This window comes from Macrobrachium rosenbergii, chromosome 55 (genome assembly GCF_040412425.1).
Source record: "Macrobrachium rosenbergii isolate ZJJX-2024 chromosome 55, ASM4041242v1, whole genome shotgun sequence".
Taxonomy (NCBI): domain Eukaryota; kingdom Metazoa; phylum Arthropoda; class Malacostraca; order Decapoda; family Palaemonidae; genus Macrobrachium; species Macrobrachium rosenbergii.
In genome coordinates, this window is record NC_089795.1 from 61,274,485 (window position 1) to 61,299,484 (window position 25,000).

Sequence of the window (25,000 nt, forward strand, 5' to 3'; positions counted from 1 at the left end):
AGGGTCGATTAAGTACGGGGGATATGTGAATGGGGTTAGACACGCTGCTGATGAACCTTCAGTGTAAGAGCGGGAATCAACTAAAGAATGAGTGTCTCAGTGACCTTCCTCATTGTAGTAGAGAGCTGCCCTCTGACACTGGAACAATCTTAACATATATATATATATATATATATATATATATAATATATATATATATATATATATATATATATATATTATATATATATATATGTGATATATGTATATATGTATATGATTGTAATAACCACAATCCAAAGCTATAATTCTTCACTTTTGGTTACGTTTGTCACTAAAGCTTAGGGATCCAAATGCAAAAATATGAAGTAATTCTGATGTTTTGCAACAGGATTGAACCAGATCCAGAGAATCAAAACTATATATATATATATATATATATATATATATATATATATATATATATATATATATATATATATATATATATATTGTAGATCCGTAAGTAAATATTTGTATGAATTAGCTCATTGGTATGCCCGATGCCCTTTAAGGCTATTTCTTTTTATCGACAGTCTCGTTGATGACATTCCTTTCGTCAGAATTCCCCTCTACTACCTAAAGACGTCCTTCCGCATCCTTTCGATTCAGTATATGACAACTTGGATGACTCATTCTTCCCTAATACGAGATGCCTGGGTAAATCTCTCGAAACGAAGATGTGATGTTGAAAGAAGAGCCATCATCCGGCCGTTCCAAAATGTCGGAAGTACGAGAGGATGCAGTGATGATTTTAATAGTCCATTACTGGCGATAGGGGCTTGGGTATGACATTGTATGGATCATAATTTCGCCTAATGTCTTTCACTCACAAGAACTTCCACAAGGTCTGTTGAAGAGAAGCGTTATCAGTATTAGATATGGAAATATTTATTACAAAGTAATAAAGAGGTACACGCGTCATGGTAAACATGGGCATAAACCTCGTGAGATAAGCGTCATTAAAAGAAACGTATCACCAAATATTTTCCTTTTGAAAATTATGATTAAAAAATAATTCATAAAGATGCGCATAATTTCACATATGTTCGTGAATAAAAGAATATTAGAATATCTTGAAAACGCTCCTTTTACCAAGAAGGAAAAAGTGATGCTAGAATGACCGAGTCTCGGATCCGATCTTCAGTGCAGCGTAATGAGTGAGTGAGGCTCGATGCCTGCCTACCACTCGACTATACAAGATGTACAAATGCAGATGCAAAATGCTATCCAATAGCAGTCAATCGAAAAAAAATTATGAGTAAGATTTTATAAACAGAAGACACATTTTAAGAATGTAAATGTGGATACAGTCAACACAGAGAGAGAGAGAGAGAGAGAGAGAGAGAGAGAGAGAGAGAGAGAGACACTAAAAATGTGGCTAGCGAAATTTCTACAAGGTTCCAAAGCGTTCATTTCTGATACTGTACACAAAGTTCTCCAATGGCGTACGCTTTTTGAATATACAATCGGGCGCAACATATGTCTGCTTAGCCTTCAGTCTCTCTCTCCTCTCTCTCTCTCTCTCTCTCTCTCTCTCTCTCTCTCTCTCTCTCTCTCTCTCTTCCATAAGCGGGATATTACTGATATTGTAATTTTAAGCCTTCTAAAGATATTTTTATAACATTAATACAAATCAAGTTTATGTAAACATGCTACACAAAAGGGAGCCGTCAGGGTTCTTCGATTGGTGTCTGAATATAGGGTTTTGGCAAGTGGGAGGGCCAAGACATACATCGATAAGGGGTTAGGATCATTTGGGATGACCTGCCCTGAAGGGCAAGAGACAGAGATGGTCGGAGGAATCCTATAGATGGCTTTATGTCTAATTGCTTTTGAATCATTAGCTCAGTTAATTTTTCCCATAAAATAGTGATTTGAGTGAGAATGTCGTTCTGACTATACGTACATACAAGGTGTGTTTGTTTGCAGCCTTGTAGAAAATATTCTAATATTTCACTGTAAGGTATTAAATGAATAAATAGATATTTATTTATCTAAGTTTTTGGGTAAACAAAGTATGCCTGAGAGTTTTTTTACTTTTCATATTAGGCGAGCATATTGAAGTGTTGATTCTGTAAGTTGATACTTTTATCAAAGTTATATAGTGGAACAGAATAAAGGGCAAATCATTTTTTACTTCTTGGGGAAAACTGTGGGAATAATGAAATCGCAAAAGCTTTGCAAGATCATTCTGTTTTCCATATTGTGTTGGACTAAGCTTGTAATAAAGTTGATGAGCTACAGTACAATTCGCTTTTGTATTTTTCATATAACAGCAACGGAAACTCATTCGATTTTATAGCTTTTGACAATATAAATTGCTTAAAAATATAAATATTCTACAGTCAAAGGGAACAGTGCCAAGTTATCAGAATTGGAGAAGATTATATAGCTTTATAGTAGAATAACATATTCATATCGGAACCGTTGGAAATATATGCATATTCATGTTAGACAAATTAATATCCCATCAACTCACCGTCCGTGGAGTTATATATCCAGAATGGAACATAGGTTGTTTGATCTGCACCGTCCTCCCTTGTTCTAAATATCTTCATCTGCTGGTAATTATTGTTCATGTAAACAGACAATTACCAGACAGAGAGGCAGACACATATGCTGAGACACACATACACACTTGCAACCACACTCGAACATATTGAGCCTATATATATATATATATATATATATATATATATATATATATATATATATATATATATATATATATATATATATATATAATTTATATATATATTGTCCTTAGACCAATATAACCACATTTTTTCTGTCTGTGTAGCTATGTGTATATATATATATATATATATATATATATATATATATATATATATATATATATATATATATATATATATATATATATATATATATATATTGTCCTTAGACCAATATAACCACGTTCTTTTTGACTCGTGTAGGATACTGGGAAATGAAAATAATAGTGTTCTCACGGCTGTGTATGATGAAAACACCTAATGGCCAGGACATGGAGTCTCATGTAGAATAGGGAGATGCTGAATCTTGCAGTTTTAAATTTGCTTGGATGAATGATAAATTTAGTTGATTTGCTGAAGCAGAAAAAGATGAGGATTTTTTTGCCTTAGTGAGACTGAAGGGCTATGTCAGTGTGTGTACATGACTTGGAGGGACAAAGAATTATTACGTTCGGCTTGACGGAGATACAGAGTTAGTTAGTGAAGTGGTGGGAATTTTAATGTCATGGAGACTTCAGGTTGGGTGAAAGATTACAAGTGCAATACTCTGAAGATTATGAGGAAAAGTGTGAGTATGACAAGAGGAAACGTTGTATGGTGAGCATAAATGGTCTTGGAATGAATTAAAAAGACCGTTAGACAAAGCTCTTGGAAGACTTTTAAAAGTTACCTGAGCCTTGTGGAAACATTTTGAGGAAAGGGTTTGGACTGCTGGAAATACTTCGTTTTCAAAGGAGGATGCTCATAAGTAGACTTGTGGAAGAGGAGGTGGAGGCATACTTTTGACTGATAGCACCATAATAAAGGGTACCCAGAAAACTCAGTAGCAGAAAAAAACGAGTTTGCCAGATTATGTGTTAATGACCAGTAGACAAAGAGTGTTGATGAATGCACAGAAAGAAAAGTGGCTTAGGTATGTCAGATCATTGTCTGATTATACTTTACATTAAAGTAAAATAACTTTTATTTTGAGATGAAGGGGAGAAATGTTGCAATGAATGTAAATTATCCAGAGAAGCAACTTTAATGGAAGTAAAAATAGCATTTAAGGTGCAAAATCATGACAGCATAAAAGATCATGTATGCAGAGGATGGTTAGGGTAGTCAAATGAAAGTGTCAGAGCAAGTTCAGTATATGCAAAGTAAAGATTATAAGCAATTGTACATTTGGAGATTTGCTGCCAGATGAGAATGAGGTCTTGAACATTTATTGAATTTTCAGTGATAGAAGAGAGGTAGAGATGAATGATACAAAAGTTGAAAGGACTGGGGTAATTTTGAGATTATCTGTTGTGTGACTATTAAGCATATAAGGAGGAGAGTTAAGAGATGGGAGAATGGAAAGACATTAGGAGTGATGGGATTACAAGTGAGATACTGAGGTATAGTGATGAAAGTGTAATACTGTCCAACCAAGTTATGTAAGTTAAGTCTGGATAAGGCACATGCTCCAAAGGAATGGATAAGGACAACTTTGCACTCTTACATGAAGACAGAGGTGTTAGAGGTGACCGGAAGGGATTTTGAGGCATAACATTACTTTCTTAAAACAAGGGAAAGTACATGGTATGATTTTGATTGTGAAAGTATGACGTATGTTAGAAGGATTGATGGGAGAAGAGCAATGTGGGTTACAAAAAAATGGTATGATTCAGATTTTTTAAATATTTGGTATGCATGGACCTAGACATAACCTGATAGGAATTTGTTCAGAACAGTCATAAATTTACATGATGAAAGTGAAATGGGTTTTAGAATATGTAGATAGGACAGCGACTAGTTTGATATGAGAGTAGGCTTTAGACATGGGTGTGATATGTTTCCAGATCGTTTTTAATATCCCAATGAATGAAGTGATGCAGAAGAACGGAACAGATGATGCAATGTTGATTGGGTATAGAGAAGAGTGACAGGAAAAACTGGTAAAAGGAGAGAAGGAAGATGGAAATAAATGTTAACAAGAATAAGGCTATGAGGGTAGACAGAAATCGGGAAGATGAAGCTGTAAATGATGAAACTACATAGACATGTAATGATTGATATTAGAATAATAGAACAGGTAAATCACTTAAATGGTGAAGCAAATAAGTTAAGGAGGGTGTTTGCAAAAGACCAGCTGTTGAGCTGAACTTCCTTTGTAAAGATGAAGCGTTGGTATGCTGGAGAAAGACATAGGACTACCTACTTCGTCCCAAAATAGTTGCCGAGAACCGAACCTTTCGTGGTCACCCGCTTAATGGGGGAAAGGTGTGTAGGACATAATAGACCACATACATGCATAGACATATAGTTATACATACATATATAAGCAATGTATATATATGTATATATATTACATATGATTATATATATATATATATATATATATATATATATATATATATATAATATTATATATATATATATATATATATTATATATATATATATATATATATATATATATATATATATAATATATATATATATATATATATATATATATACATACATATACATAACTATTTGATTTAAAAGTGGTATTTCTTCGATTCACTCAAAGACTGCTCCCTTTAACACGGCTTTTAACCCAGTGATTGTACTGTTATGAATATTCAGCTTCACCAAGAAACTTTTTGATTTCCATACGAAATGCCATAGAAGGTAACAAAACAGCAATGAACCATGATCTCTCCCTATACGTGTTCTTGTCTATATTTCTTTAAGTGTCATTGCATATATAAGGCATAGTCTTTGATACCAAATTCTCAGACTAACTATGATATTAAAGAGAGAGAGTATCTCAGAGTACACACATTTTTTAACTTATTTTTTTTTACTTGTTTCCACAAAAGAAAGAAGGACTGAACAGAAAGCGAACAATAGACGAGAGAAGAAGACGTCTTCCTTTCTTTTGTGGAAAAATAAGGCCATAACTTTATTTTATCTCGATGCAATCTGAAAAGTCTTCATTTAGTTTCTTGGAACAATGGTGGATATACAAGGTCTTCATCTAAGAAATTTACATATAAATTGGTACTAAAAAATTCCACACATTCTTACATTGAATTCATGAATTCAGTGTAAGAATAATATCTCTTTAAGAAAAGAACTGGAAAATTTTCGTAGAGGCTTCAGTATGTGGCATATGATGACAGTCTGTTTCCTAATTGTGATACTGACTCAAGTTACTTGCTTCAGTTTTAAAATGAAATTATTATGAAAAATATCGCAATAATTAGGAACTGAAAATCATGAAAGTTTTTTGTACATGATGTCAGAGCCAATAAAGCCGAATGTTCAGTTTTCTCATTCGTTTAATATGACATGAGCCATCAAGAACTTGGAACGTTGCCAAAAATATTCGCATTTAAATTGTTTTTATGTAGGCTAGTGCATGCATTTAAAGGGGCACAACCCTGTCAATGTATCCACCTCCCTTCCCTCAACTCATGCAACTCTGTCACACCAGATTAAACCCTTCTTCTGCTGCTGCTTTGACAGCATCTCAGAGTTCAAATATATCAGTCACTGTAATGTACAGTTCAAGATTTCCTTCAGTGCGCATGTAGCTTCCATAATCCACTGGAAAAATTATCTCCAGTGCTTTTTCAGTCTTCAGGGTGGATAGCCAAAACCACCACTATACGGACATTTTTACCCACGACTAAGGCGACAGCTGTTTCATCACCCACAGTCGTCTACCAGTCCTTATCACAGTTGAATTAAATTCTAATATATAGTAGAGATCAGCCAAAAAAGATAATAATAATAAATAAAAAAACAGGACTATAAAATGAAATGTTTGAAATCTGGAAATTTACTGCAAACTTCATAATATTGAAAAAATAAACAAATTTCTCTGCCCACTCGCAAATGCCTCCCCAAGATTTCCTCAAAACTAAATACGGTGCATTTAATAAGCCTGCCTATTCAACCCCTGACTCGGGAAGACCTACATCGCCCTACTGAACAGGGTGGAGACTGAAATGAAGAGCAAGAGACATAGTGGCAAAGTATGATGTGTGACAGGAGCTTTGATGAAAGAAGAATATGTGGGGGTTCCTATGGGAAAATGGAATGACTGGCCATTACTAGCTTCAGTCACTCATCTGTGACGACTTCATTTCCCCTGACGGAAAGACGAATTGCGAAGTTACTTCAGTTTTTCCATACTCGTGTTATTACTAATGTACAAGTTCCGAACGCTCAGTGGGGAATATCCGTTTATTGACTTGCATTTTCGACTTTCCTTCGCGGGTTCGCGTCTACCCTAGGGCGATGACAAATCACTGGCTTTGTATCATGATCAGTTACTGCTGCAGTATGGGGTCTGCGGTGGGAGGTTGAAACCAACATTCTTTGGAAGCTTGAATTTCAAGTCAATGGACCCAGTGTGCTTGTTCCATGTGAATAGGTTTCATCTACTGAAATAATATATATAATAATCATAATATATGATTGTCATTATTAATGGACACATCTTGAAATGTCTTTTAATATTTCTTTGAAAGACAGATTAAATTTTACATCTTGGATGAAAGCCAAATACTCAGCCAATCTTCCGTTAACCTGCGAATATGCTGCATGATTCAATAATCAAAATGATTCCTTTTTATAAAAAAAAAAAAACTAAGTTGTGACAAACTGGACGGGGTAATAAGATTATAAACTTTGCAGGCGCCGCCAAAAGCCAAGATGTTTCAGCTTCCACAGGAAATTTGAGCAAATGGACAGTCAAACATAAGACGAGGAAAACTGCGTTGGAAAGTTAATTTTCTAGCTTGTGCGTAAGAAGTAAGACGGGATATTTTTAGCGTAGCAGAAGGAAATCACAAGTGACATACGCAGAAAGTTTCCGAGAAGTATTACCAAAGCGTAGGAAAATTTGATTGATTTTCGTTTATCTTTTGTCAAAATGGGCAGTTGACTTGGAAAATAAATATGATATACCTGAAAGGAAGGTGACATTTAATTTTCCATGTTGTTTTTCAAATTCTTTCTAAACTTCAAAATTTTTCTTTGACAGCTGTATTCGCCCTGTCACAACAATAGAATGGGTGTCAGTATTTTAAATGTCCTTTGTTACAAAAACCGCTTTTATTCAGTGCTGAAGTGTGATTTTATTAATCGTACATTTAAAGTGATCACACACTTCTTATATCAACTTAATGCTATTCGTAGGGTTTATGAAAAGTGGATTTCTCCAATGATCCAGTGCTGTTGCAGAATAAAAGTCTAAGTATACCTTAGTTTAATCAGACCACTGAGCTGGTTAACTGCTCTCCCAGGGCTGGCCCGAAGGATTAGATTTATTTTACGTGGCTAAGAACCAATTGGTTACCTAGCAACGGGACCTAGAGCTTATTGTGGAATCCGAACCACATTATAGCGAGGAATGAATTTCTGTCACCAGAAATAAATTTCTCTAATTCTTCATTGGCCGGTCGGAGAATCGAACGCGGGGCCAGCAGAGTGCTAGCTGAGAACGGTGCCCACCCCTCCAATGAATCTGTTGCAAAATAAAACAAGGGATATATACTAAAGGGATACTAAGGAAAATCTGAAAATTTATTAATTCGCTTAATTCATACGATATTTACTTAACATTATTAGCATTCTGTCAAGAAAAAATCAGAATTTGCATCCTACTCAACTTTACTTACGCCAAAATAAAGGTTAGCACCAGCTGACCATGTATGAAGTCTTTGAATTTTTGCAAGATGCGGTGCCTCAGGAGTTAGAAAATTGACATTTGGCTGTAGTAGAAGAGCCTTTTTAAAACAAGAGTTACGGAGTATTATTGCCCGTGCCGTGCCCAAGGTGGTCTACTGAAGATTAGCGCTCCATTGTACGACAACGAAACATCCGAGAGACAGAGGGGCGTAACCATTCAACCTTTTATCAAATCAGAGCAGAATAAACTGGAACCATCCATTGAAATTTTAACAATTCAAGAGCGTTTCACACATTTTTTTCTTTTTCAGGCATGCATATTCAATGTATTTAACAAAAAGTTTATCAGAATTTATAATCAGCAGCAAAAGTTTACGCTCTGGTGGTTTTCCTTTTAGTAGAGGTACTGTGAAACATAGAAGGAAAGATTCAGAACTTGAATGATAAATGTTGCTATATCACTGATATTATTTTTTTTGCAGTCACAGCTCATTTTTAGGGTAAACAACGGATTGTGAACACACCAATGTATGTGTGTATGTGTGTGCGTGTGTGTGCGCTTGGGTATGTGTATGCATGCAAGCATCTGCGTACTTGTGTTTGTTCATTAGCGTTGAAATGGAACGTCAGTGCAAAGTCCCTTACATATTTTCACAGATCCTACCGTTCATAACTATTGGAAGACTTGTTGTAAGAAAAAGTGCATTAACATATTAACAAAACAACAGTTGTATATATGAATCTTGATTCTCCTGAAGGACAAGGAACTCTTATTACCATATGAAATATGGGAAGCCATTCAAGCATCAGATTGATGCAGTTCATATTAATCGTATATTGAGACCATACTCTAAAAGAAGGGGATGACACAGGCGTTTAATATCACGAGTGTCCTTCCCTTGTTCATTGATTACCAGCTATTAACGTGGGAGGGTCACGTTGTTTGATGCTGTAGGAATAGATTGTATTTATTGCCTTACTAATATGCAGATAATACGGCTTCACTTGTCATGACTAATGCATTATACGAAGTATTTATACTTCTAAAGGTTTCATAAAAAAATTTATATTCAGGCTGATAGCAAACACATTTAAACAAACAAAGTTAGATGTAGTAGTTCTTCAATAGACATTAAAATGATTTCCAGAGGTTCAAGTGAAAGGTTATTTATTAACTAGGTATCTTAAAAGGTCATGTAATAAAAGAAGGATAATTTAGTAAACATGGAGATAATGTCACTATTTCAAAAATGTTTGAAAATCCGCAGGACCTTCTGTGTTGCTCCCAGTATAAGTTAATGCGCATTTAATTGGCTGTAAACCAAGGATAGGAATTTCACCCCATTTCAGGGCACTCTCATGGTATGTCACACCCGCTTCTTGTGATTTGTGAGCCTGTTAATATATTCTGTCATTTAGAGTATAGGTACTTAACGGTATTTAAAACGAGGTCTTGGATCTCTTACTGTTCTTCATTGAAAGGCAAAACATCTAATGATCGTTTAACTGGCTATTAAGTTTTTCATTATCAGCATCTTGTACTTAATCTGTCGGAGCATTATAAGTTGTCCTTTGTCAACACCGCTTGTCCTGGTCTGTTAGTTGTTTCCTTTCTCTACAACTGACTACTACTTTTACCTCCACCCTTTACGTGCGATCATTTATTCAAAAAATAGGGCAAGAGAGGATAGGATACAGAGCGCAGCGTATTTCGTCAGCGCCAAGCCTTCCTAAAAATAAATAAAACATTGCTTTTGTTAAACAATTAACAAATGTGTCTGTCGAAGTTTCTTCGGCGCAGTCGAGTTTTCTGTACAGCGCATAATGCTGTATGAAACTATCAGCCACGGCCCATGAAAACTCCCATCCGCGGCCCATGAAACTTTCATCCACGGCCCGGTGGTGGTCTGTGTTGTTGGCACCTATAGCGGTGCCAGACGCACAGTCGTGGCTAACTTTAACCTCAAATAAAATAAAAACTGCTGAGGCTAGAGGGCTGCAATTTGGTTTGTTTGATGATTGGGGTGTGGATGATCAACATACCAATTTGCAGTCCTCTAGCCTCAGTAATTTTTAATATCTGAGGGCGGGAAGAAAAAGTGCGGACGGACAGACAAATAGCCATCTCAATAGTTTTCTTTTACTGAACACTAAACAGCGTATAAATTAATTTCAGATTTCTTGTCGTTACTGCTCTCGCTCACTTAGACGGAAGATTTTCATGTTTTCATTTATTATTATTATTATTATTATTATTATTATTATTGTTGTTGTTGTTGTTACATGTAGGTAGATGACTCTTCTTTAAGCACATAGTGTTGAAATAGACAGCGGTATCGGCTGCGTTCAATTTTTAGTTTTTTCTATCTTTTTAATAACTTTTTTCTGGGATTGCATTCTGATTGTAAGTCGCCGATGTTTATCTTTTTATGGAGAGTAAATAGTTGCAAACTGGGATAGTTTTATCGAGGCAGAATACACTAGATCAGTTACAGAGTAACTATGTCTTGCACTCCAAGAACGCAGTTGTTTAAACTTCACTAATGAGTTTTGTATAATGGCGAGTCCTCGTCTCCCAAACCGACGACAGCCTTTGTCTTAACGAAGATAGTGAGTGCTCTTCAAGATATACGAATACCACCATCAAAGCCTTCGTAAGAAGAGCTTGACGCACTGTTCTTCTTGACAGGATACACGAGAACTCGACCACATTTCCCAAATACTTATAGGTAAAGGATATTCTAACAAGTAGGTTAATAAAAAATACGTATTGCACTGGATCAGTGGTATAACAACCGTGAACAGCCACAGTCCGATCCACAAACCAGTATCAAATTATAAGGCGAGGATGTAATCTAAATTCCTGGAAGGCAAATACTTCACGAAGAAAATTATTACTGATAATGCCTCCCGCACCGACTCAGCACGCGGTTGGACCTCGTCATATACCAAAGCAGCTGCACCAACAACTTGTTAATGAAAAACAACCCAGCCCCACCATCGAGAATCTTAAACAGACTGACGTGCCATACCGATTCAGATAACCAGCCCGTGGATGTCAGGGCTCTCATGTTGGTATGGCCACTATGAAACTGGCAAAGAGAGATCTCCTGTTACGCTCAAGAATGGCCCTTTAAAAAACCATGTGAGAGCAGCTCACCATAATGGTATCACAGGGAATAATATAGTCGGAAACACGGAAGTAAATACAAAGATCCCGACCTGAGACGCCTACGGCTGCTAGAGGCGTTCCTAATACAGCAGGAGAAACCCTCTAAATGTTTTATCATGAAACGATTCGATTAGAGCCAGATACACCGAGAAACGACATTGCTGAGCGGGGAACACAAAGTAATGTCCGAGATTCTGCGAGCCAACCGGCAACCATTCAAAGTATTCGCTGGGGTACACCAGCTAATCACGGCACGAACCTACCCCGCCGCTCATCTAGGCTGCAGCAGCGTTACCGTTTTACGGGCTGCCCTACGTCAAGGGGCTGTGCCAGCACGATGAACGAACGAGCGAGACCAGCACACAAGTTTTTGTCTTACGAGTAAATCTCACCAGCCAATCACAGCGCGAGTTTCCTCAGCCAATCAGCGGAATGCAGGAACTCTGAAAAAAACATTAATCAGAAAAACAGAAAAAACTTAATAAGAAATCAGCGCAGCTGCTGCAATTATCGCTTTCATTATTATTATTATTATTATTATTATTATTATTATTATTATTATTATTATTATTCCTTAATCTGGTTGGATTTTCCTTTAAAATAAGTATTTGTGAAAATTACTGTGGAGTTATATAAATGCTTCTAGTTGTTAAATGTCCTCTGTTCTTACCATTTTAATAGTTGTAGAAGTTTTATGGTACAATATCCTTTTTTCGTTTTATGGATATAATTTGGTGTTTTTCACATAATTCAGCAGTAAAGGTGAGTGTCGTAGATTTGGCATCTCCTGTATATGTTTTTCTTTTCTACTTAATCATTCGAATGGTGATTAATACAAGTTCGTTTTATAAACAATGATTTTTAGTCTCACTCTGTATTTTAATTCTAAACTTATTTTACTATTATTATGAAGGGCAAGCGTTTAAACTCGTATAACATATCTACACATCTCTTTCTTTCGCGAGCTCTCATATCTGCATGATCAAATACAGACATATATATAAATATGTATACATACAGGAAACGATTTAGTTTTTTGTTGTTGTATCAAACGTCATAACACGTGAAAATTAACATCGCAACTGGAATAAAAGCACCTGTCACCAACTTCTTCTTCTTCTTTTTCTTTTAACCTGTCACCAACAGACTCGATAAAATCCTATCCACTAGAGTATTTTTATTATTGTTATCAAGTAGCGAGAGTAAGGTCAACTAAAGGTGAACCCTGAGGCAGAGTCTTCTTTGCTATACTTTTAGTTACTCTCGAAAGAACTCACTTTTGTGATATTATCTTCTCAGTTCTGGCGAGAGATTACAGTATTGTGCAAACAACATTTAAGCGTGAAGCAAGTTAAGTAACTTTACACAGTCGGAAAATTGAGGTCAATTAAAATCCGGAAGCCAACTATGTGTGAAGTGCCCCAAATCTAGTGATGTTTATTATACTCCAAGTCTTCGTAACTTGGGTTAAGGAGCCTCTGACCTAATTTCCTTAACATTTTTATATTTACTGGTAGAATGTTGTCGTTGACTGTAGTTTAATTCAGCTACGTACTAGTAGGCTTACTATCCCCAGTGTTCTACAGGGTACAGTCTTGGAACTTTTTTTTTTTTTTTTTTTTTTTTAATCCGCACTAAGCGATAGGATTTCTGGAGGCTTACTCACTTTCAACGACTACACTTGAGACAACGACCCCTTAATCCATTTCAAATTTTGCTTCCCTAGAAACTCCTCTGCTCACCCACACCTTTTTTAGATCATTCACTACTTTCCTGGCTTCACATGTTCCTATTCTGTGATGGTCCTCTTCTGTTTCCTTACCTCTATCCGAATGTGTACAAACATACAGACTAACATACTAACATTCATCGCTCTGTCTTCCTGGTTTCCATTGGTATCACTGTTACAGGCTGCTCCGTTAGCAAGAGCCGGTGCTGGAATCAAGCCAGTTCAGTTAATTACAACTGACTCTTATAACGCTATTTTGCTAACTTTCATTTCCAATTTTCTTCGCTTACAAAAATTCTCATATTCTTCCCCCAGTCTCAGCAACTTCACTTCGATACCATCAACTAATTCTGCAGCTTCCTCAAATATCAGCCACTGCTCATTCAGACTATAACCCCTTAAAATTAACCCCTCCAATTCCTAATGTCCTTGAAAATGACCCCACTAACTGACTGTTTTTTGTTTTCCCTACTATTGTTATTCCAATCAGATGTATGTTAAACGACCAAGGAAACATACAAGTACACTCCTGTCACTTCATCCTTATCCACATACTCCACAATGATTCTCTGTCAGTTTTACCGCAGTTTTTATATAGTTTAATGCATGTCATTGTTTTCCTTTAAAGTCTCAGCTTCTCCTGCAGCTGTTTTGAAACATGTTTTGAATACACAACCTCTTACTTTTATAAAGCCCAGCTGCTCTTCCTCTGTTGATCATTCTGCTCGGTGTCTTTATTTAGTAAGTTAAGGAATTTCACAAATTTTCTTTGGTGTGCTAAGCAATACTACGCCTAAGTGATTCTTCCATTTTACTCTATTGCCTCCCTACTTTTGCTATTGGAAATTATCACACGAGTCTATTCTTAAGGAATCCTTCCTTCATCTAGACATAACTTAGACGTTTTAGGCAGCCAGTGAATATAATATTCTGACCATCATGCCACAGCACCTCTTTTCATATCCGACCAACTCTTTCAGGCTTTACATGGTTCAGCTCCTAAACTGACAAGCCTTCAACGGTGCTCTTCGTTAACAAACAGATTTACATATACCAGGATCTCAGTAACTGTATAATGTCCTCTAAGCTCATCTCCTCATAACCCGTCTACAGTAATTTCGCCATTTATTTTCCCTAAGTTTTATGTTCATGTCTACTTCATCACCTGTTACGTTCTCGCTCCAAAGGTTAATAATAATGATGATCGTGCATGATCTGACGATAGCTTCTTTTAGTATGGCAATGTCTTTCGTTTTTGTTGTATCGTAATGCGACATCTTTCGGTACACGATAATGGAGAGTAATGTCGCATTATTATATTTTGACCAGTTAATATAATCAGTGATAATGGATATCACAGATACGGAAGACGTTTACTAAAAAAAAAATAAATGAATATCATGGTGTTTCATTACGGAAAAATGAAATGATATCAGTCTACTTTTGAACAGATCGGTAGAATATTAATCAACTACAAAGACAAGATTACAAAAGTACATTTAATGTGATTCAGTGCATTAATATCCAACAGTCAGTCACAGGGAGAAACCTCGCGGTAATTGTCGGTGAAATATTTGCGCATTGCTGAAAGACCTCACTGTGGTTTGTTTTTATTATATTCATTTAACTTTCATTGGTTTCTGTAGCATGAAAAATTGAAGAAAAGACTCTTATGAAATACGTCTTTAACTCTTGATCGATCAACATACTGATAGATACTTTGTCCTCATTGCAAGAGTACTCACATGATTATATGACTTATGTGTACAACCAACCTATCATTGAGTTAACAAAAATATTCATCTAAATTTGGTGAATACGGCAAGCCTTAACAAAATCAGACACTAACTAATCATCACCAGCCTCGAAAAAGTGAGTAATATTATCCCTATTAAATCGTCCGGTAAGCAAAAGAATATCAGCAAACAGGTCAAAGCAATTGTGACAAAAAGGGTCGTAACCTGACACTGACAACATGTGTAGGCTTTCAGGCATAACCAGACGTGAAGAAGGACAGTTATTCTAGCTTATTATTTTGACATTTTATAACGAAAGTTTATCCATAATGTCTAAAGCTGATAGTTTCCTACTATTTCACAACACTCATCTATTGTATTTTGCTCTGTTTCTTGCCCGCAATTCAAAAAGGCCTTTAGAGTAAGTCGTGCAAGATGAGGATAAGGAAAGGAGAGATGAGGAGACAAGGCACACGACTGAAAACCTTCAAGTTAATTGGTCTGCTGGCGTTATTTTAGGATCACAAATCATTTACAGAAAGAAGTTTAAATAATGGAATAGCTATGGTTAGTCAAGCAGCTTACAAGTGATTGATTTGATTCTTTCGTTCTTTTCAGAACATGATGGCGGCAAGGACCTTCCCGAACGTGACCATAGTGGGAACTGGACTGACACCTGAGGGCATAAACCAGAATTATGTGATGTACGATCTCATGAATGAGCTCGCCTGGAGGACCACCGTACCCAACATCACTGACTGGTAAGTAAAAAAAAACACGCAAAGCTGAGGAAGATAATCCTCTTATATTTTTCTTCGGCTTCTGCACGTTTTTACTCTTCCTTTCTTCGAGCGTTTTCTGAATTCGGTTTAATTCTTGCACTCTTATCAAATGTTGGCTTCTTCGCTTCAGTAGCCTTATGTCCGTCATAATTGTATTTTGATAAGAAAAAAAACAGAAACATAATTTTATATGAAAACAAGATGTCAACCCGGTTATTCCATCGGTTTTTGTGGTCTCTAGCTTAGGAATATGCAGTGTTTTCTTCACTTTTAAACATCTCAGAGCTCATAGTATGAAAGGATACGGCTAATAGGATCTTATTAATTCTGTACTTGTAGGATCCTGGATTCGAATATTATGAGTACAGTTAGTAAAAGTTCCGTTATATTTTTATTCTTCGTTACTTGTTTTCCAAACCTGTTTTCAATTCGATGAATATACGATGTATTCATGCATACATGATCTGTGCAGATGTATATGTGTGTGTGTATATATATATATATATATATATATATATATATATATATATATATATATATATATATATACTATATATATTATATTTCTTGTACACACCCACATTATATATGTGTGTGCAATGTGTCTGTGTGTATGTGCAAAAGTAAAGTACGAACTATACGTTCCTTTACTTAATATAATCAACAATACCTAATATAAAAAAGATTATATTTATACAACTGAGAGGGAAAATTCTTCTCTCCAATATCCTGTTTCGCATTCCAGTAGGAAACATAATTGCAACCCAAAAGGAAATTAAGAGAGGATGCAGTTGTGTATTAGAAGCATGTAATTTTTAGTGGATGTCTATGAACAAGTAAAAACAAAACCCACAGAACACTGCATCACCGGAGGGAGAATGGGTGTTTCAGTTCTACTGCCATTTATCTGATTCCACAGGCATATTTTATGTAAGCTGAGATCATATCTTTCCCTAACCTTAATTTGCATTGGGAATGAGAGTTTTCCCATACATTCCCTCTTTTGGATTTCAGGGGTTTCGGTGGAACATGTTCTCAAAATATTGATATATCGAGATGTTAAAATTTCCGTGTGTGAAGTTCAGTGCGTAGCATCTTTGTCTTGCAGATTTTCTGCATTTAGGCCAAAAAAAAACAAACTAAACATTATTTTACTAGTCAGAGGAGTGATCTGTTACAGGTCTAGAAATACTAGTCAGAGGAGAGATCTGTTACAGGTCTAGAAATACTAGTCAGAGGAGTGATCTGTTACAGGTCTAGAAATACTAGTCAGAGGAGTGATCTGTTACAGGTCTAGAAAAATATATCTAAATTCGACAAATATGTAAGTTATTATAATAGATGCGAAATGTCTCTCTCTCTCTCTCTCTCTCTCTCTCTCTCTCTCTCTCTCTCTTCTCTCTGTCCACACATACACACACACGCACAAACACACACGCATATACATATATGTGTGTTTGTGTATGTGTATTATGTTTGCATGTACATACACATGAGAAACACACTGTTCTTAATGGTATCAGTATGGCAAGGAACAGTTGAAAAAAAGATGGGAAAGCCCGTTAATTGCCTCACTGAAATTACTAGAGAAGAAGAATAAGAAAGTTGCAGGAAATGTCGCAGCTGATATTTTATGTTCCTTTCTCATTAATTGAAACCAAATATGTGTTTAAAGGAATGTGTTGATTACAAGTTGAGGGTCTCTGTTGAGAATTAAAAGAATAAAAATGAGAGCATTTGAATGTTTCAGCAGGAGACAGTAAAAAGGATTTAATGACTCCCGTGATCAAAAGACAAAAAAAAAAAAAAGTAAATTAACAGCTTCTTACGGAATCGTGGCCTGTTGCTACTGGCGCATACACTAAGAGAGAGGAGGAATTGTTAAGGTAAAAGAAAAAAATAGTATGGCAGTATTTACAGATAGGTTTCAATATGGAAATCCTTTATAAATAGGTTTTTCCAGGAACGAACTTTTGGAATAAATAGATTTACCAAACTTTCAGTTTTTCAGGCCGAGGGTATTTTAATAGATACAGTACCAGGATGGATATTTACCATTTACTTGGTTGCAACTTTCAGAGTGTGTTCTTTCAGGTGATGCTTAATACATCGTTATCAAATTGCAATATCACTCTCTTAATTGCTGCTTAAAGGTACAATTTTACGTTATGTTTTCGTAAAATGTTTTTAATCAACTCTTCCCTATACAAGGGCCTCTAAAGAAGACCGTTTCGCCGAATTTTCGTGAAAATCAGGGGTTTAAAATCCTGATTAATTATCCTAATCTATTGATGGATGCACCCAATCAATTTTTTTTCGTTTTAATCTTGCTTTTCATAGTCCTGAAACATGATACTGAATTTTATTATGCTATTGAAGAAATGCTTGGAAAATCCGATTTAAACGCTCAGAAATTTTTTCCCGAACATTTTTCTTCATTTCATATTTTCTAAATAGGTCCTTAGTATTTTAAACATGACATTGAGAGTGTATATATATATATATATATATATATATATATATATATATATATATATATGTGTGTGTGTGTGTGTGTGTGTGTAAATATGTATATATGTATACATACATACATACATACATACATACACACGCATATATATATAAAGTATATATATATATATATAGATGCAAGGGAAAAAAATTCTTAGAGTTTAAATCGGATTTTACAAGCATTTTTTCAATAGCATAATAAATTTCAAGTTCGATAAAATTTAGTTATTCTCCGCGTATAGCGAATTCGATATTAAATGGTATTGGTGGCTTGATACTGGTGAATATAAACAGTGTCACATGTATATATGACAAAAATTCATATATAAATATTATACATATGCATGCACACATTCACGCATATATATATATGTATACATATGTGTGAGTTTTTATATATGAATTTTTGTAATATACACGTGTGGCATTGGTTATATTCACCAGTATTTAGCCACAGTTACCGTTTAATATCGAATTCGCCATACGCTGGGAATAACTTGCACCCTAGGGGAATTATAATTGATAAGTGCATCTGCACCGGCCAGGATTTGAACCATGGTCTGCTTTAGACCAAGGATAGACAGTGACGTTTGCGCAACGACATAGTATTACTAAAGTGTCAGATTAAATTTCTTGACAGCTTAAGGGGTACTGTAAATTTTAGACATGTTCATCTACACATTTACTGGCAATGGCTGATGTCTTGATGTCTTGTTATTTAAAATAACACCTTACCTGAGAAATTTTAATATCCTGGAAAATAGATGAAGATATTTTCATTTGCCTTATTAGCTATGTTATTGATATTTGTCAGTTGATATTTATGTCAAAGTTTATTGCCTTATTAACCATGTTACTGACGTTTGTCAGAGAAAATTATTTAATTCAGTCTTTATTCATTTGAAATGCAGAAGTGAATCAGTAAAACTGTGTTAAACTAAAACTAATGTTAGATCAGTGATGAACTGTAAATGATGTATTAAACTTCGGACTAGGTACCTCATGTATTCAGATGCTGAATTTACTTTTAACACATACTGTATTATGACATGCTTCTCGTCAATCTCGCACAAATGCAGTGTTACATTGTTCAGACAAATCTAATGATACCTTGAATTTTGCTGACCCGGGATTCGTGAAATTACTTCAGGTCAATTTATTATTTCATATAGCTTTGAATTGTTAATGGGAATTTTTCTAATACTTCCGAATGATTTTATGTGATCTCATGTAATGTATGTTTGTATGCGGAAGTAGGTTTTACGTAATTTGAGCATTGTAATCATAAATATGAAATCATAGTTACCCGAGGCTAATAGATATGTACTTTCTTACTTTAGCTTTTTAGACTGATTTACTTCAAACAGATATAAATATAAAAGATTCGAGAAAAAAAGCTTTTTAGACTGATTTACTACAAACAGATATAAATAAAAAAGATTCGAGAAAAAAAAGCTTTTTAGACTGATTTACTACACAGATATAAATAAAAAAGATTCGAGAAAAAAAGCCTTTTAGACTGATTTACTACAAACAGATATAAATAAAAAAGATTCAAGAAAAAAAGTTTGGTATACAATGGCTTTGGATATTTATAGACCCATCTCCAAACTGGATTCCTTGTCATCAATCGTAGATTTACAACCAGCCATTTTTTGAAAGACAGTTTCATGTTCGTTTAGCCAGGGAAACACTGCAGGATTTCTTTTTTTTTTTTCCATCCCATTTTTCACACCAGAGCTGGATATTTCCAGGATTACAGTGAAGAGAAATGGGGAGAGAGCTAGAGATTCACTGCGAGCGATTTACTGGTCCTTTTTTGATGAACATACCTGCATAAGTCATTATTACTGTTGGAAAAAAGTCGTTGCATGAAATTGGATTACATGTACGCCTAACTTCAATTATCCAATCATCATATTGCTATGGTGAATGTCGCCATAAATATCGGAATGAACCAGCGTCCAGTGAGGTTTTCCCCTTTTTTTTATGAAAGGCTATTGCAACTATATATTCTGGCTCATATTTTTCAGATGTAGAAGTATTTTTATACTTTCTTAGCAACACTTTTACTGACAATTTTGTTGTCATTAAACGATGCTGTAGTAAGACAAGCGTCCCATTCTGTACTAGATTAGCGATTATTAAAGACAAAAATTATCAATCAGCGAACTCTGGTAGCTGGTCTACGTAATTTCTAAAAATTTTATTTTGATAGGGCAATTGATATAAGTTCATTAAATGGTATCTGAGAAAGCGCTTACGCTTCAAATTAATCTTCTGTCATGACAGTTTGTTGTACTTTCCACACAACAGATTCAGGACTTTTTTTTATTAAAAATATGAAAAAATGTCATAAATCAGGACAGTTCACGAACGGAACGCAAAAAACAATCAACTACATTCTCTCAAGCCGTGAGAATACCTACAAGAAAGGTCCTCTTCCATTTTTACCCGATCGGTAACACAGTTCAAAGAATCTGTAACAAAATTATTAGATAGCAGATGATTAATGGGGTTAATCGAACCTGAAGGCAATTATTAATGTTTATTATAAGTCTAATAGTCACCATACGATTACAACTATACGAGTAAAATTCTTTAGACTGGTTGATGACACGCATCTGGAAGAGACCTTGAAAATGAATAGTTGTGATCATAAAAGTATCTCGCCAGTTTTCATTTTTAATGAAGTAATAATTTTCATTGGTGAATATATTGAAAAATCAATTATTTTAGAAATATTCTCATATCCATAACTAGGTCCCAACTATTGGCCTTGGGCCTAAATTCTATATTCTATTCTATTCCATATCCATAACATACAGATGGTGCTCGTTTTATTGTTAATGACCAGTATTATGACTGTAATCGAGCATGTTGTGGACGTAATAAAGTACAAGTAGTAATAACTTAAACACTGAAATATATAGATATATAATTTTTCTAAGATGGTTGCAAAATGCTGGGGACATGTTTCTATTTTCATGTTACATGTACATTCTGTTTTTCCATATGCAATTATCAGCCTTACCATAAATGTGATTAGAATGCTTATCATGTTTCTGTGAAAGTGTTCATATTTCATAATGGTTGAGCAAGGCTCGCAAAACCATATCGGCAAACCAATATTCAAGATACATTGTAATTTCATAACTATTAGTTTAAACAGATTTCCGTCAATTGCTCGTAATAGAAAATTACAGTATTTTTACATAATCTGTGCAGTGAGGTATATTGCAGTTTGGAGGATTAATTGAACTGATCTAATGATGATTTAAATTAATTATAAATCAAAAGGCTAGGGCTGTAATTTATTTGTATTGTTAATTAATGATAGCCTTAAACTTATTTTTATTGATATACTGAATTTCCATGGAAGAATATTGCAGTCCTGGAAGGTTTCCTACATAGCGTGAAAACCTAAATGCCTTTGGCCTGGAAAGAACAAACATCAGTGAACTGGTTCTTCCTTCTCAGCTAGCCTTTTTGAGGCGGTAGTTACGCTTCAGTTATAATCTTGAATATAAGTCGTTCTTGACTAGACTAACTAAAAGGCTTCTATTCGTAAAAATTTAATTATTACTCTGTAAAAGTATATTTCTCGAGGTTATGAGAGTCCCACCTATGTAGTCAACTAATAATCAGTCTCGAAAAATAAATTACTAGGTGTCCATTCGTTTATTGAACTGTTCAGCCTGCCCAATTAGACTGATTGTCTTGGCCACAGCCAAACAAAAGTTAATAAAATTCAATAAGTTCTCTCTCTCTCTCTCTCTCTCTCTCTCTCTCTCTCTCTCTCTCTCTCTCTCTCTCTCTCTCTCTCTGTGTAGTTAAATCGACAATTCTCCTTTGTCATCATAGGCGTCCGATATGAACATTAGGCCAAGAGTACAGAATGATGTAGGTAAATATTGAGACTTAGTAACCAAACGTTCTTTTTTTATGATTATTAATCTTACGTTTTATTAGTATCTTATAAAGGTAACCATACAACTATATTTTATTCAAATATCGAAATACTGAATTACGGGTAAAGTCCTTTTAAAGTGACCAGGGATTTTCTTAACCAGGTGAACATAAGACCCGCCCCCCCTCCCCCCAAAAAATAAGAGTTGGTATTTGCATTTGTAATTATTCATTAATTTGACTTTCTGTATATATTTATTGAAAAAGACAAACGTTCAGCGTAAATCGTAAATGTTTTTCATATACTCCAACACATTCCCTGTGTAGAGGTTCTGTTGACAGATGCATCTTTAAAGGAAACTGAACGCTGTATTATGTAAGCAAGTGTACGTTTCAGAATAATGAGTTCGATATTAATGAATTATTTGTCTTAGAATTTGAAAGTAAAAGAATGCCATGTGCAAATTAGCGATAACTTATCAAACACAGACAGACACATAGACACACACATATGTATGTTTGTGTGTATATATATATATGTGTGTGCGGGTGTATGTGTTTGTGTGTATGTGTGTGCGGATGCTGGAAATAAATCGTTAATTGCGATATAATATTGAATTCCCTTTACCTTTGGAATAACTTGCATCCAAAGGGAATTTTATATATGATCTGTGCACACACTAACCAGAATTTGAACTTTTGCCGTTTGTTATGAAACTTGAGTGACTTAACTAGTGCAGTCAAGAGAAATAGGAATCTGGACCCTGTTGTACATATTTCTGACGAATTGAGGCTCAGTCCTTAAATCGAAAAAAACACATCTCCACGACGATTGCTGAATTCGAAATTTGTAACACGTTGTTATATGGGTATGATAGTTTGTCATTAATTTTCCCCATGACATTTTTATACAGTCATGTATTAAGTCACAAATAACTTATTTTTATCGAATTCACGTAGCTTGTGAATAATTTACACGTAAATGGAATGAAAGCTATTCTCAAGACAGTGTGCCTGCGATGTTAATGAGTTATCTGTGGATTACTACTTGAAAGCATGGAAATGCTATTTGTGAAATTCCCACATTCATGTCTCTTCTATATCTTAATTTCCATATTTGTATAACTACCTCCAGACTCTTGTATCATAATTCTCATCCAAGTACGTCTTGGTCTTCCAACGCTTCTGCTGTCCAAAGGAGCCCATTGGACAATATCACTTACTATCCATTTCAGGGACCGCGAGTCATCGTTTTTCTCAAATATCTTACAAACTATTATTTGATCGAAATAGTACTTTGACACAGTGTACAAGACACCTCCCCCTAATTTTTTGGTAATATAGTGCATTGTCAGAGGGTTTTAGTTAAGGCGTTTACTCTTGACTTTTAAGGGCAAAGTGACATGAGTCAGCAGGATTAATCTACGCAATCGAACGTCAGCTATCCCCCCCAGACAGGAAAGAGGGGGCGGAGATGGGGAGGCCAGGAAAGTGGGTTGAGGGAGGAATGAGGAGGGGAAGGGTGAGGGAGGGACAGGATGGGGATAGAGGCTGTTCGAATGCATAGTTTGGCGATGCTTGGCAACACCATGTCAATCAAGAGTAAACGCCTTAACTAAAACCCTCTGACAATGCACCATATTACCAAAAATTAGGGGGAGGTGTCTTGTACACTGTGTCAAAGTACCATTTCTATCAAATAATTTGTTTCAAAGATATTTGAGAAAAACGATGACTGGCGGTCCCCGAAATGGATAGTAGTGTGCTCTCAGGTGTGGTACGAAGCACATGCCAGATCCATCTTTATCTCCCTATCATGATTATGTCATTTAGGAAGGTAACTTCCGTGATTTCCTTATGGTGTCATTTCTCACTCATTCCTGCCATTTGACTCATAAAATTCTTCTTAAAATTTTATAGTTAAATTTAGAAAGTCCTTTGGATGTGAACTTTCATTATCATACCAAGATAAATGTCGCATACCAATGAAGATCGCTCTGGAATTATGAATAATCTTAGTTTTATATGCAAATTCAGTCTATTTGAACACCAAATATTATTCATCTGCCTTTTTTTGACGACATTTCTTTTTCCAGTCTTTTCACTAAATTACGTTTCGGGAGAAATTTTATTGAATATTAATGTTTATATATATATATATATATATATATATATATATATACTATATATATATATATATATATATATATATATATATATATATATATATTGCTGCAAGACAGACAGAAACACAGACCGAACCAACATGGTCAGTTTGTCGCTTTATTCACATCTGATTTCAGATGCTGACAGTCGTCAAAACTGCTTACCGCCATCTTCACTATAAACGCTCAATGGTGTTTGAAGGGTCTTCAGGTATAACCCTTTTTACTTGACACGCTATAAACTCGGAGTCTAATCACAAAGGGCATGACCTTAAGAAAATGCCAAAGCGGTATCTAAAAACACTTTTGCTATACGTTTATTGAAAAAAAAAATAATCGGGTGTACGTTATGTCATACGACAAGTGATATATAGCTGCAAAAGTGACCCATCTGGACGTCTCAGTGGCAGAATGCCAGACAAGTCGCCTGAAAGAGGAAAAAAATATTTTGGAAATATTAGATTTCGAAAGTCCTACGTCATCTTGGCTTACGTGTGGTATTTCGGGGCTCCAAAATATTTGCCATCCAAAAACACATATTTTACTCATTCTACTAAAATATTAACAAAGGAAAAATCAAGGGAAT

At 35.2% G+C, this 25,000-nt stretch overlaps 1 protein-coding gene across 8 annotated transcripts in view; it reads left to right on the forward strand.

Moving 5' to 3' along the window:
* LOC136835323 (alpha-N-acetylglucosaminidase-like) overlaps nt 1-25,000 on the forward strand; it is a 280,695-nt gene that overhangs the window by 170,903 nt on the left and 84,792 nt on the right. For all 8 annotated transcript variants that reach the window (XM_067098664.1, XM_067098663.1, XM_067098665.1 and 5 more), the window contains exon 12: nt 15,666-15,808. In XM_067098664.1, the coding sequence (XP_066954765.1) occupies nt 15,666-15,808 (143 nt within the window). The remainder of the gene's footprint in view (nt 1-15,665; nt 15,809-25,000) is intronic.